The following is a 14,487-nucleotide window of genomic DNA, read 5'->3' on the forward strand; positions in this document are numbered from 1 at the left end:
TTTGTAAAGACAAAGTCTAAATAGTGACCTTGTGGGTGCTGGAATTGGTCTATTTGTGCAGGCCAAAGGAGGAGGTTAAAGAGAGAAGGTGAGATGCCCAAGAGACTGAGGGATCATCAATATATATTTATAAAATGTTTTACCAGGAAGTTATACATTGAGAGTTACCTCTCATTTTAAAGTATGTCCTGGGCATAAAGTTAAGATGACAAATAATACATGGTTACAAATACATTTAGATAAGTGAACAGGGTATACATTATATACAAGACATAGCATGCACAGTTAGAGATAATATATATTATAGGCGTATGTAACAGTTACAGACCAGATTAAAATGTGAGACTGCTTTAGTTTTGAAATAACTTTTTGTTTTGGGGTGCACGGTAAGAGAAGGAGGAGTGGCCAGATACTTTGTTGAGCCTTGGGACCATGAACAGTCTTTTGGAGTCAGATCTCAGATGATAAGTGTTACATGTGGTAGGGGTGAGGAGCTTGTTCAGATAGACGGGTAGCTTGCCCAGAAATTATTTGAAGGCAAGACAGGAAAGATGAACTTTGCACCTAGACTCAAGTGATGACCAATCTAGTTCTTTGAGCCTTTCGCAGTAATGTGTGTTGTAGTTACATTGGAGTACAAAACGGCATATTGAATTGTAGAGGGTGTCAAGTTTGCTAAGGCGGGTTTGGGGTCCCCATTGTCAATAATTGACATTAGCATCTGCTGTGCGATACACTTTCTGACCAGCAGACTTAGGGAGGATTTGTTCCTGTAAAGTACACCTAGTTTGGAATAGGTTTTGGATGTCAGGGTATCAATGTGCATCCCGAATGTTAAATGGGAGTCAAACCATATGCCCAAATATTTAAAACTAGTAACCGGAGTTAGGGTGGTTTTTAGCGTTGGTTCTGATCTGGAGATCAGTCATTGGAAGCTTTAGAAATGTTGCCTTGGTCCCATTGTTACAGTCTTGTCAGTGTTTAAAAACAGTTTGTTTTGAGAAATCCAATTTTCAAGTCTAAAAAAGTCAGATTGAAGTATGTGATCAAGGTCAGAGAGGCAATGGCTGTGTGCATATAAGATTGTGCAATATGACAGTTGCTGTCCCCCAGTAAAAGGTTAGGAGGGTTAGAGGAGAAAAAGAAGGAAAGATTCAAAGTAGAGAGGAAGTGGTGATAGATGATGTAGATGTAGGGGGTTTGAAGATGACTGCCACGTGAAGAGATGAGGGTAGACAAACTTGACAGCATGAATCTCAAAGGAAAAGAAAGAAACAGATGAAGGCATAGTGCAGAGCTGATATTGGCAACAGGAGGAGAGTAGGAAACCTAACCCTTGTGATCTGTAAGAGAAAGAGAGGCCACCATAGGAGACAGCAGCCTTCACAGCAGAGTCATGTTGTGAGAGCCAGGTTTCTATTAGAGCAAAGAGGTGAAGAGAATGAGAGCAGAAGAGGTCATCTGCAACGTTGTTAGTCAGGGAACGGAAATTCCAGAGGGTACAGGAGAAGGGAAGAGAGAAGGAAGGGAAACAAGGAATGTGTATTAAGTTACATGGGTGAACACCCTTAACAGGGGGAGGGGGAAACAGGAAGGCGGGGGTGAGAGCAGGTCCAAGATTAGGAGAGATATCCCCAGCAGCAAGGATGAATAGAGAGAGAAAAGAGGTGAGATGAGGATTTCTGGGGATGATTGTTATTGAGGTGTGCAGAAGAAGCTGGGCTAGAATTTTATTTAAAAATGTAATATTTGAAACAATAATTTCTCATTTGCTAATTCTTATATGTGTACAGGTATTAGTGCGTTTTCTATACTCCGTAAGCAAAGGATACCGAAACATTACTTACCACAACTGGCGCCATGGCTTCAATGTAGGACAGACCATGTTCACTCTGCTCATGGTAAGAAAACAATGGGCAGGTTTATTACTAAATAGAAAAAATAATTATTTGTATGTTATGTGTCAGTTCATCTTTTAAAAGCTCCATTGTTGAAAAACAAGCACGTAAACAGCTTTGTGTTTCCCTCCAAATATTGTAGCACAATCCTTGCTGCGGATAAAGATATATGCAAACAAAAAGACAACGACTAAGGCCTCGTTCAGGGTGCCAGCTACAGGACTCGGAGGGAGGGCGGGAGGGAGGCAGTGCTGCAGTTTGCTTGGCGATCTGTGTTTATCCCCCAGCAGACTTATCAGCGTTGGGGAGGGGGCGGGGTTACACACAGCAGGGTAAAAGTATCCAAGTTGCAGTCATGAAATCATTCTGAAGAATGATTTAATTGGCTGCCTAGGTCCCTGTGACGCTGCTGCAGCTCCAAAAAACGAAATTTTCGTTTATTGAAACTGTAGTCAGCTTCAACTCCTGGCTTCGGAGACAGGGCGGTTGCTACCCTGACAACCAGTATTCAAATTGAATACTTTGTTTCTCACGGCAGCACGCACGGCAGCACGCCCTCCCTCCGAAGCCAGCACCCTGAACGAGGCCTAAAGCACTACAAAACATTTATAACTCTTTTTAAACTGACCTCCAGACTAGTCCCACCTATCAGCCTAATCAGACTAAGACTAACCCCTACACCCTTTGGAGGGGACACTCAGAATAAGGTCATGCTGTCCATTCGTTATATAGTTCAGGGCTGGGTTTCTATGCCTTAGCTCTGGGAAGTACAGTATCTGTAGGTTCTGACTGTGCATACTAATTTAAAGGGTCTCACAGCCCTGAATAAATCCCTCTTTGTGCACTTTAATTCAGAATTGGGTATACCTTGTTATTTCAGACAGGAAACCTGAAACGGTATTACACAGATCTGGAGGCCATGGCTATGGTGACTGCAGCCTTTTGTCATGATATTGACCACAGAGGCACCAATAACCTGTACCAGATGAAGTAAGTGTTTTTTCATACGTTATGAATTCACATGCTAAGATGCTAAAGGTTAAGCTCGAGTTTAAATAATGCCTTTTTTGTCAATTTATACCAAACTTTTTTAGGTGATTTTACACGTGTGGGTTTTTTGTAGCAGAAAATGGCTGCTGCTGCTTCTTGTCATACCGTGTAATGATTTTGCTGACATAATATCTGATGTGTCATATAACATTTAATGAGAGATGTAGAAAGCTGTTTTGAATGTTTTTTCCCCTTACTGTATATATATTTGTTTCCAGTGGTATTGACACAAACGTTTAGAAGGATTGTACCTTTTTTTTAAATTGTTCAGCCTGATGAAGCGATAGATAACCACCCAGTCCTGTGGATTCAGTATATTCCATAAGAAACCACTCAGTGCTGGAAGACTCATTCAAGTGAACAAGCTCCTGTACCAGATGGTCTCTTATGGAATAGCACCACTTAGATATTATGGGCCAAAGTACTATATGTAGCATAGAACTCCGTTCTAATCAGGTAGCTAAAACACCAATTCATTTTTTATAGATATTAAAATGTATTTGACTTTAATATATAACCACCACCCCCGCCACCCCATAGTACTTTCTGTGCCGTTTTTAATATTTAAATGCATTTTCACAAATAGGTTTTATAGCAATAGAACAATTGATTCCTTGGCAAATGGCCAACAAAATTTATTCAATAAAACTGTTTTAAAGAGGACGTTGATCCTGTAATATGTACAGTAAATACAAATACCACTTGTGGTACATTTGCATGTCTAAGACAGGTCTGCAACCCTGTCCTTCCCCATTATCTCTTAGCATCCTGTAATGTGGAATCTGTTCTGTTTGGGAGGCTTCCCTATTAATAATGTTACTTTCCTTTTATCCACGCAGGTCAGGACACCCACTAGCAAAACTCCATGGCTCATCTATCCTAGAAAGGCATCACTTGGAATTTGGCAAAACATTGCTCAAAGATGAGGTACACACCGTCTCTGTGCTCAACGATTAACCTTTAATAGGGCAGCAATAGTTGTACAGAGACATAATCCTACAACTAAAAGTGAACAAGCTGCACTGTATTATAAAAAGTATCTATATAAATCCTACACAATTATCCACCAAAGATCCCTCTGTGGTAAAGATAAAAGTACTGGCATGCAGTATAATTGTATTTGTATACAGTACTTCTCTTTCCCTTACTTCCCATCCAGTGTTTTCTAAACTACACGCAGTAATACCCAATAGCAGAATTGCTCCCGACAGTAGGGGTTTCACCAATGAAGTTTAGAGGGGGGTGTGTGAAACATTAGATGCAATGGGTGGTAGGTTGCATAAGCTCTTCACTTATTGACAGAAGTACAGTTCTCCGAGAAAAAGTATCTTTGGGAGCTCAAAGCGTGGAAGCAAACTAAATATTTTTTTTTAGTGCAACTAATTCGTCTCAATATGACTGTGCCAACATGGGCTGCTGCTTCAACTTCCTATAGAAGTGACCAATTTACATGTAGTCTTGTGTCTGAATGATGAATTTATTTTTCTATTGCAGTTTGCAATCTGTTCTTACAATATTTATAATGTGCCATACTGACACTACTTGGTCTTTTTTCCAGTCAATAAACATCTACCAGAATCTCAACAGAAGGCAGTATGACCATGCAATCCATATGATGGATATTGCAATCATCGCAACAGATTTAGCTCTGTACTTCAAGTAAGTCCTTCGTCTGTAATTATTTGTAATAATCAATCTACTGTAACTCTGACTTCTGCAGTAATCATTTTTCTGTATTTTGTACCGTTTTCCTGTACGCAGTCCAATGTTTCATTTCCCCATCCCAATGCATTTAATAAATCTCCTTAAGTGTTACCAGCCTTTTCTCCACAGTATAAATGATTCATGTAACTAATAACACTGTTCAGAACAGCCGCCTTAAATGATAACGTCTTTCCTTGTTTATTACAGCTTCTTATTGTTGCAAACCCAATCTATATTTTGAAAAATAGCTTTTGTGATAATGTTGCCACGGATGAGAAGTTTGCGGGTTAGAAATCGAAACTTCGCACATGTTGAAGTTCGGTCAGAGGTTTGAGTAGAAATTCAGTACAAACCTTTGAATCCGAGCAAAATTCAAGTCAAAACCCGAGATTCCTCCTCATATTCATTGTTTCAGGTTTTTCTGGGGACAATATACCAAAAGAAAAAGAACTCAGTTAGATGTAGCACTCTGTTATCGCTAGTGATGTGTGGAAATATTAAAATGATCTTTATTCAGATTAAACTATTAAAATAAATGGTGCATAGAAGAAGGTAAATATAAAAATATATATATAACTTGTTATATACCGCTCACCACATAATCATGTAAATCATAAGGGGTGTAATAACAGTCGGTGCAAAAGGGATAATGATAACAAACAGACACATACAAGGAGACAGAAATTCTCCAACAAAGATCCCAGTTAGCTGCACAACTGCAACCTTATGTAATCACAATCCCACTTGTGCTAATCAGTGGATATCGCATGACTATAACAACCGCAGGGGAAGATGGGGATCCTAACAGACTATTGACGTGATATAGTAATGCAGATAATATAATCCCATCTTCTCCATTACTCCTCTGTGGGGATTTTATATATTTTAAACTTTTGAGTGTATTAATGATTTGTGTAATAAAACTTTTTTGTTTTCTCGTCGCTTACAGTTCCCTGGCAAGGGATCTGATCACTTGGCATTAGGGGCATCTGTTTATTAACTAGGTAATGAGTGCAAATAGTGGGGTGCTTTGAACCCATTCTTTTGAGTTCTCTCTGTTATACATATATTGTTTACCTCCCTTGCACCTACCCTTTGACAATTAGGATAAATAAGATATAGGTGAGCAGTTATATTACCTTCTTTGACTAGGGGGGAGTTTGACTAATTTTCTATACTAACTTTAGCAACGTGATACTGCCATCCTGAGTGACCGATACTAGGGGTCCAATCAATGGTAGCGTCTCGCTATTACTGGCACAGTTCCAGCCATTTGACACATTGTGTCATGATTTATTTTTATATTTACCTTCTTTTATTTTAATAGTTTAATCTGAATAAAGATCATTTTAATATTTCCACATATCACTAGCGATAACAGAGTGCTACATCTAACTGAGTTCTTTTTCTTTTGGTATATTGTCACTACAATTCTCAGTCCAGCACCTTATCCACATTACTTAGTACTTACCTTCCAGCTGAGCAGAGGTTCATTCACCTTCCCCATCCCTCCCCCTTTCTCTCCCACGGTATATTTTCTGGGGACAATTTTGATTTTGCGAATTAAAAACTTTTGGACGTTTGCGATAAAGCTCGTCCAAATTTATTAAATAAATTCCTGTTGATTTTTTCAATATCTTTTTGCAGATCCCAAACCAGTGAAGTTCTGGCAAAACTAAAGCCAAAACACATTTTTTTAGAACCAAAGTTAAACTGCCAGTGTATTTTTCTGCCTAATAATTCAGTGGTCTTACCGTGGTCAGGGGTCTTTTCACCAGCAACAAAGGAAAGGGATCTTTACAGTAAGGGCAGTTAAAATGTGGAATTCATTACCCATGGAGACTGTGATGGCAGATACAATGGATTTCTTAAAAAAAAAAAAAGGTTGTACATCTTTTTAGATGGGAAAGGTATACAGGGATATACCAAATAAGTATACATGGGAAGAATGTTGATCCAGGGAATAATCCGATTGCCAATTCTTGGAGTCAGGAAGGAATTTATTTTTCCCCTTAATGGGTTTTTTGTTTGCCTTCATCTGGATCAATAGGTAAGTATAGATATAGGATAAAGTATCTGTTGTCTAAATTTAGAATAGGTTGAACTTGATGGACGTACGTCTTTTTTGAACCTCATCTACTATGTAACTACAAATTATAACGAGAAATAATGAAATAAAAAAACACATTTAAAAGTCCTTTGTCAGAAAGCATATTTGAAGGGTTTGCAACTTTATATTATGAGAGTTGCCAAAGTGAATATTCATATTCATATTAAAATCGGGATATACTGTATGTGTGCTTGCATCATTTTATTCATATGGGGCCAACAGTGTACGTAACACTTTCCAAAATGACAACACAGCGCTAACCATGGGGGAAAGAGCAGCGACTAAATGACAACATAAGACAATGGGAGACCCTGTCCGGAAGAGCTTGCAATCTAAGTTGTATATTAGACTTACAGACAATGTACGAGTAAAAGTGCATTTACTGGAAGTGCGTGAAAAGGAGGTTAAATGCATCTGGAGTCCGTAGTGTGGGCATGTAAAAGTTAACGAGATGCTTTTACGAGGTGAATTTTCAGCTGTGCTTTAAAAACAGAAAGAGAAGGTGTTAGACCAGTGAGCTGAGACATGAGTGAAAAGGGATTAAGATGTGAGAGGGCTGCAGAGTTATTGTAGAAGGTGTAAAGATGAGGCATCCTTGGGCCGAGCGTAAGAGGCGGGTAGAGTGGGCGAGGGATTGAAGTTGGGATATATGGAGGTGCAAAGGGTTGTAGAGCCTTAAAGCTGCAGACCAAGCAATCGCCTACATGTGTGGTTTTTTTTTCATAAATCAAGTCTGTACTATGAGAACATACTTGTAGCATTTTTTTAAACAATTCTGAATGACATTTTTTATGTATTATAATGCAACAAGCATTTTTTAGCCACCATTTACAGCCACATCCCCTTACTCTTCTGAAACAGGCTCTATCACACCCCTTTGAGCCCTTCCCTCTCTCTAGCAGAGCACCAATTGTATCTAGTGACTGCCTGGTCACATGATCTTCCCAACATAACTTTGCTTCTTTGGTCCTCTACTGCTGCACTGACAGCCATTTAGTGAACCCCCAAGCCGAGTCTTCGTTGTTCGATCAGCAACTTGGCTAATTACTTATCGTTGTGTGAATTGTATTGATGCACATATTAAAGGTAAAATAAATAAAAAATGGCAGCTTGGACTGCTGCTTTAAAGGAAAGGAGATTATTAAGAAGCTAGCAGAGAGATTTCGCAGATGCAAATCTAGGAAAGCAGAAGTTAATTTGACAAGCAAAATTTTGAATAGATTGTGATGGAGGGAGGTGGTCCCTACAAGTGGCGAGCCAGAAAGAATAATTTTTGGGCCGTGTTTAGCCCACTCCTGCCCTGGGCAATGTACTTGTGAGATGGGGTGGATATTAGTTTTATTACCTGCAATGGAGAAAGAAAGAGTACAAAGAATAACACTTATTTGGGGGGTCTGAGGCTGAACCATTGTTGCAGTTGCATGGTGGTAGATCGCAGCAATATTGTATTTTCACTTAAATCTTGCAAATTTAATGATTGTTGCTTTTCACAGAATGGTAACTGTACTCAAATCTTCTTATTTCCTTCACTTTGTGGAGGAATAGTTAATTCTCCTTTCCCAGTATATACTATAGCTTCCGAGTTTCTGTCCATTACTTTACTGGATATTCACCATAAATCATTGCTATTATCCTATTACTTTCTTCCAATTGATAGAGAGCGCTCTGTTAACTCCAGACGTCGGCCACAGGTGCTCCACAAAAAGATAATATTGAGTGATACTGCCAGGAGAAATACCTTCTGCAATAGACACAAACTGTGGACTTGTGCAAAAGGTGAATAATTATTTCAATGTTATATTTGATGTTTCGGCCCCCACGGGACTTTATCAAGAACAATCAAACAGGAACGTCAAATACTTACAAAATTAATTTTCACCTTTTGACAAGTCCTCTGGTTGTGCCTATTTTGGGAGGAATTTTTCAGAGTATTCTCACTCGCTTTCTTTCTTTAGGACAGGTTTGTAACATACTAAGAAACTAGACAAGAAAAAGTAACCTAGTATGGGTACTCGTCCATCACCTGGATGATTAATGAATGATTTAAAATATAAACTTTAATTAGTATCCAGATAAAATAACGAGTATTAAAACGGTAATTAAATGCATTGGTGATCCTGATGTTTGAACACTATAATAAATATTCAGGATCATATATAAGTAACTAAGATAGGATATAATACATATATACCCTATTAGTAACATTATAACACTGTTGTTATTAGCAGTGGTATGTTTGCAAATATTTTCATTAAGATGGAGAACATAGAAAAAACAAGTGCTCAAATTCACATGCAGTGCAACTTCAATAAAGACTTTTTATTGTAGTCAATACATAAAAATGGTGACATATCTACTATATATTTCTCAAAGTGTCCTATGTGTCGTTGCCTGTCTGTCTGTATGTATGTGTCTCCCTGTGTCCCTAGAGGAAATCGCATTGGACCTTTGGCCAGTCACTCCGCCTCAGGCCAATGAGATTGCTCCCTTGGCCCGCCCGCCCCCGCACACCTCTCATTGGCCTGAGGCGGAGTGACGGGCTAAAGGACACACACACACACACACACACCACCTCCCGCCCAGGTAAGTTACTAAACCGCCGCCTTCCCTGTGCCTCCAACCCCTGTGCCTCCCGCTGCCTCCAACCCCTGTGCCTCCCCTCCCAGCGCCTCTGCCCCTCCTTCCCGCATTGCCTCCAAGCTCACACCCCGGCCGCTGCAGTCAGCGGGGGAGTGGCCGCACGGGACACAGCGGGGGAACAGCCACACCACACAGGCCGCCGTGGGACACGACACACAGGCCGCCGCGGGACACGACACACAGGCCGCCGCGGGACACGACACACAGGCCGCCGCGGGACACGACACACAGGCCGCCGCGGGACACGACACACAGGCCTCCTCTTCTCCCCCCCCACCACCACCCTCTTCTCCCCCCCCCACCCCCCCCTCTTCTCCCCCCCCTCTTCTCCCCCCCCCCTCTTCTCCCCCCCCACCACCCCCCCTCTTCTCCCCCCCACCACCCCCCCTTCCCCCCCACCACCCCCCCTTTCCATACCCCCTTTCCCCCCCCCACCCCCCCTTTCCCCTCCCCACCCCCCCTTTCCCCCCCACCACCCCCCCTTTCCCCCCACCACCACCCCTCTTCTCCCCCCACCACCCCCCCTCTTCTCCCCCCCCCACCACCCCCCCTCTTCTCCCCCCCCCCACCACCCCCCCTCTTCTCCCCCCCCACCACCCCCCCTCTTCTCCCCCCCCACCACCCCCCCTCTTCTCCCCCCCACCACCCCCCCTTTCCATACCCCCTTTCCCCCCCCACCCCCCCTTTCCCCCCACCACCACCCCTCTTCTCCCCCCACCACCCCCCCTCTTCTCCCCCCCCCCACCACCCCCCCTCTTCTCCCCCCCCACCCCCCCCCTTCTTCTCCCCCCCTCATCACCCCCCTTTTTTCCCCCACCACCCCCCATCTTCTCCCCCACCACCCCCCTCTTCTCCCCCCACCACCACCCCCCTCTTCTCCCCCCCACCACCCCCCTCTTCTACCCCCCCCACCACCCCCCTCTTCTCACCCCCCCCACCACCCCCCTCTTCTCTCTCCCCCCTTTCCCCCCCAAACACCCCCCTTTCCCCCCCACCACCCCCCCTTTCTACAACCCCTCTTCTACGCCCCCTCTTCTCCCCCCCTTCTCCCCCCCCACCACCCCCCCTCTTCTCCCCCCCCCACCACCCCCCCTCTTCTCCCCCCCACCACCCCCCTTTCCCCCCCACCACTCCCCCTTTCCCCCCCACCCCCCTCCTTTCCCCCCCCACCACCCCCCTTTCCCCCCCCACCCCCCTTTTCCCCCCACCCCACCCCACCTTTCCCCCCCACCACCCCCCTTTTCCCCCCTCCCACCATCCCCCTTTTCCCCCCTCCCACCACCCCCCCTCTTCCCCCCTCCCACCCCCCCTCCCACCCCCCCTTTTCCCCCCTCCCACCACCTCCACCCTCTTCTCCCTCCCCACCCCCCCCTCTTCTCCCCCCCCCCACCACCCCCCTCTTATCCCCCCCACCACCCCCCTTCTTCTCCCCCCCCCCACCACTCCCCCTCTTCTCCCCCCCCCCCCACCAACCCCCTCTTCTCCACCCCCACCACCCCCCTCTTCCCCCCCCCCCCACCATCCCCCCTCTTCTCCCCCCCCACAATCCCCCCTCTTCTCCCCCCCCCCACCACACAGGCCTCCTCTTCTCCCCCCCCACCACCACCCTTTTCCCCCCACCCCACCTTTCCCCCCCACCACCCCCCTTTTCCCCCCTCCCACCACCCCCCTTTTTTCCCCCTCCCACCACCCCCCCTCTTCCCCCATCCCACCACCCCCCTTATTCCCCCCCACCACCCCCCTCTTCCCCCCTCCCACCCCCCCTTTTCCCCCCTCCCACCACCACCACCCTCTTCTCCCTCCCCACCCCCCTCTTCTCCCCCCCCACCCCTCTTCTCCCCCCCCACCACCTCCCCCACCACCCCCCTCTTCTCCCCCTCCACCACCCCCCCTCTTCTCCCCCCCCCCACCACCCCCCTCTTCTCCCCCCCACCACCCCCCTCTTCTCCCCCCCCACCCCCCTCTTCTCCCCCCCACCCCCCTCTTCTCCCCCCCCACCACCCCCCCTACATGTACATTGTACTACTGTTCGTTCCACTCCCCCCTCCCCCCTACATGTACATTGTACTGCTGTTTGTCCCCCCCCTCCCCCCTACATGTACATTGTACTGCTATTTGTCCCCCCTCCCCCTTACATGTACATTGTACTGCTGTTTGTCCCCCCTCCCCCCTACATGTACATTGTACTGCTGGTTGTCCCCCCCGCCCTCCCCCTACATGTACATTGTACTGCTGTTTGTGTGTCCCCCTCCCCCTACATGTACATTGTACTGCTGTTTGTCATCCCCCCTCCCCCTTACATGTACATTGTACTGCTGTTTGTCCCCCCCCCCTCCCCCCTACATGTACATTGTACTGCTGTTTGTCCCCCCCCCTCCCCCCTACATGTACATTGTACTGCTGTTTGTCCCCCCCCCTCCCCCTTACATGTACATTGTACTGCTGTTTGTGTCCCCCCCCCCCCCCTACATGTACATTGTACTGCTGTTTGCTTACAAACAATTTTTGGACAACAACTACATCAGATCATTTCACGCAATTACATCCCGGGCAACGCCGGGTCTCTCAGCTAGTATAATAAATAGTCATACAATACTATATGAAGCATAAGGTGCTACTCCAGAAAAAAAGGACTTGTTGAAAGTCAGAAAAGGATATGGAACCAGGATTTCAGAGTGCAGAATACCCTCCAATGTGTATGTAAAAATAAAAAGAACAAATGGTACAACACTGTAGGAAGCAATCAATGTTGAGTGGGAAAGAATTGTAATACCACTTGCATTCTGGTGGGTTAAACCAAGCAGTATGATTGGAGAGACTCAGGTGCTGCTGTTACTGATCAGAAGTCTTGCCGATACCTACCCGCCTCTTACGGTGATGTCATCCGGACGCGGCACGTCCTTGTCTGAACACAGGAGGTTTCAGCGTCGGAACCTGAGGACATTGCTCCAGCATCTCGTCACAGATCTTGATGTCTAAATTGTGAATACAAACTAACTATACTGTGAGTTGGTACTTTCATTCTGTTGTTCATTTTCATTTATAAACATTGTTGTACTATATTCTGTTTTTCTGTCTTAAACTTACTGTATATATATCGGAGGATTCAGTGGAAGACTGTACTTACCTACACAGCAACACCTGAGTCTCTCCAATCATACTGCTTGGTTTAACCCACCAGAATGTGAATGATATTACAATTCTTTCCCACTCAACATTGATTGTTTCCTACAGTGTTGCACTATTTGTTCTTTTTATTCTTTACATACACATTGGGGGATATTCTGCGCTCTGAAATCCCTGTTCCATATATTACGATTAGGGCAGAAATAGGGCACTGCTTGACATGTGATTGACCAATACCTCTGAGCTATGTATCTGTTTACTAATAATACATTATCTGAACTAATAAACAGACCCTAATTCAGCATTGTTCCTTTCATGCAGGAAGAGGGCGATGTTTCAGAAGATAGTAGACCAGTCCAAAACATATGAGACTGAAAAAGAATGGACCGATTATATGATATTGGAACAGACCCGTAAAGAAATAATCATGTAAGTTACATAAGTGCAAACCTTTCAACTTCTCCACCATGACAACACACTATTGTGCAAAATCATAACCGGAGGTTGGATTTAACATTGTTTTATTCCAATTGTGCTGTAGGGCAAAAAAATGGTTATTAATAACAGTATGCCATTTCCGCTTGAATATAAGGTCAACACTGAAATGATTTATGTACCATATTTAATCTTTGATAAATAACCCCTAGTAGATTTCGTCTCATCCACTTCTTATGGTGCATTCTAATTCTAGTTAAGGCACTAACCTGACAAACTAAAATGATACATTTGTGCACGACCATACTCTGATTTGTAAGCAGGACAAATATATAAGTTAGAGGACCTCTGTTGATAACAACTGGCAGGTCCTGGTTCCCGATCTACTACCAGTTCAAGATGATAATGGAACGCATAATATAAGCAAAAATGGATAATGAAAAAAGGATTGCAATAGAAAGTAAGGTCAACCCTAAAAAGTTCTTTAAGTACCTTAATAACAAAAAAATGAGAAAAGAAAATATAAGACCCTTTCAGTGTGAGATGGGTAGGCAGATTATTGGAGATAAGGAAAAAGCAGAGGTATTAAACAAATTCTTTGCCTCTGTGTTTACCAGGGAAGAATCAAGTTCAATAGTAGCGCCACAGGAGGAAGCCACAACCTCCATATTAATGACCAATTGGTTAACTGAGGAAGAAGTTCATAAGCGACTTGGAAAAATTAAAATAAATAAGGCACCTGGCCCCGATGGCATACATCCAAGAGTTCTCAAGGAGTTAAGCTCAGTAATAGCAAAACCATTATATTTAATATTCAAGGACTCCATTTCCACAGGCTCAGTACCACAAGATTGGCGTAATATTCAGGATTGGGATAATATTCAGGAATACCTAATGGAAAACAAAATTATTAGTAATAGTCAGCATGGATTTATGAAGGATAGATCTTGCCAAACTAACCTTATTTGTTTCTTTGAGGAGGTAAGTAGGAATTTAGACCAGGGTAATGCAGTTGATATGGTCTACTTAGATTTTGCAAAGGCTTTTGATACGGTTTCACACAAGAGGTTGGTGTACAAAATAAAGAAAATTGGACTCAGTAATAATATATGCACCTGGATTGAAAACTGGTTAAAGGACAGACAACAGAGGGTTGTCATAAATGGAACGTTTTCAGGTTGGGCTAAAGTCGTGAGTGGAGTACCTCAAGGATCGGTACTGGGACCCCTGCTTTTTAACTTGTTTATTAATGACCTTGAGGTTGGGATCGAGAGCAAAGTCTCCATTTTTGCTGATGATACTAAATTGTGTAAGGTAATAGAATCAGAGCAGGATGTAATTTCTCTTCAGAAGGACTTGGAGAGATTGGAAACGTGGGCAGGTAAATGGCAAATGAGGTTTAATACAGATAAATGTAAGGTTATGCATTTGGGATGCAAGAATAAAAAGGCGACTTACAAATTAAATGGAGATATATTGGGGGAATCCTTGATGGAGAAGGATTTAGGAGTGCTTGTAGACAGC

The 14,487-nt window shown here is 44.0% G+C and overlaps 1 protein-coding gene across 1 annotated transcript in view; it reads left to right on the top strand.

Moving 5' to 3' along the window:
- PDE6A (phosphodiesterase 6A) overlaps positions 1-14,487 on the top strand; it is a 110,675-nt gene that overhangs the window by 80,101 nt on the left and 16,087 nt on the right. The window contains exons 13-17 of the mRNA XM_075600942.1: positions 1,794-1,901; positions 2,779-2,888; positions 3,788-3,875; positions 4,507-4,607; positions 12,850-12,957. Of these exons, the coding sequence (XP_075457057.1) occupies positions 1,794-1,901; positions 2,779-2,888; positions 3,788-3,875; positions 4,507-4,607; positions 12,850-12,957 (515 nt within the window). The remainder of the gene's footprint in view (positions 1-1,793; positions 1,902-2,778; positions 2,889-3,787; positions 3,876-4,506; positions 4,608-12,849; positions 12,958-14,487) is intronic.

Source organism: Ascaphus truei, chromosome 5 (assembly GCF_040206685.1).
Source record: "Ascaphus truei isolate aAscTru1 chromosome 5, aAscTru1.hap1, whole genome shotgun sequence".
Lineage (NCBI taxonomy): Eukaryota > Metazoa > Chordata > Amphibia > Anura > Ascaphidae > Ascaphus > Ascaphus truei.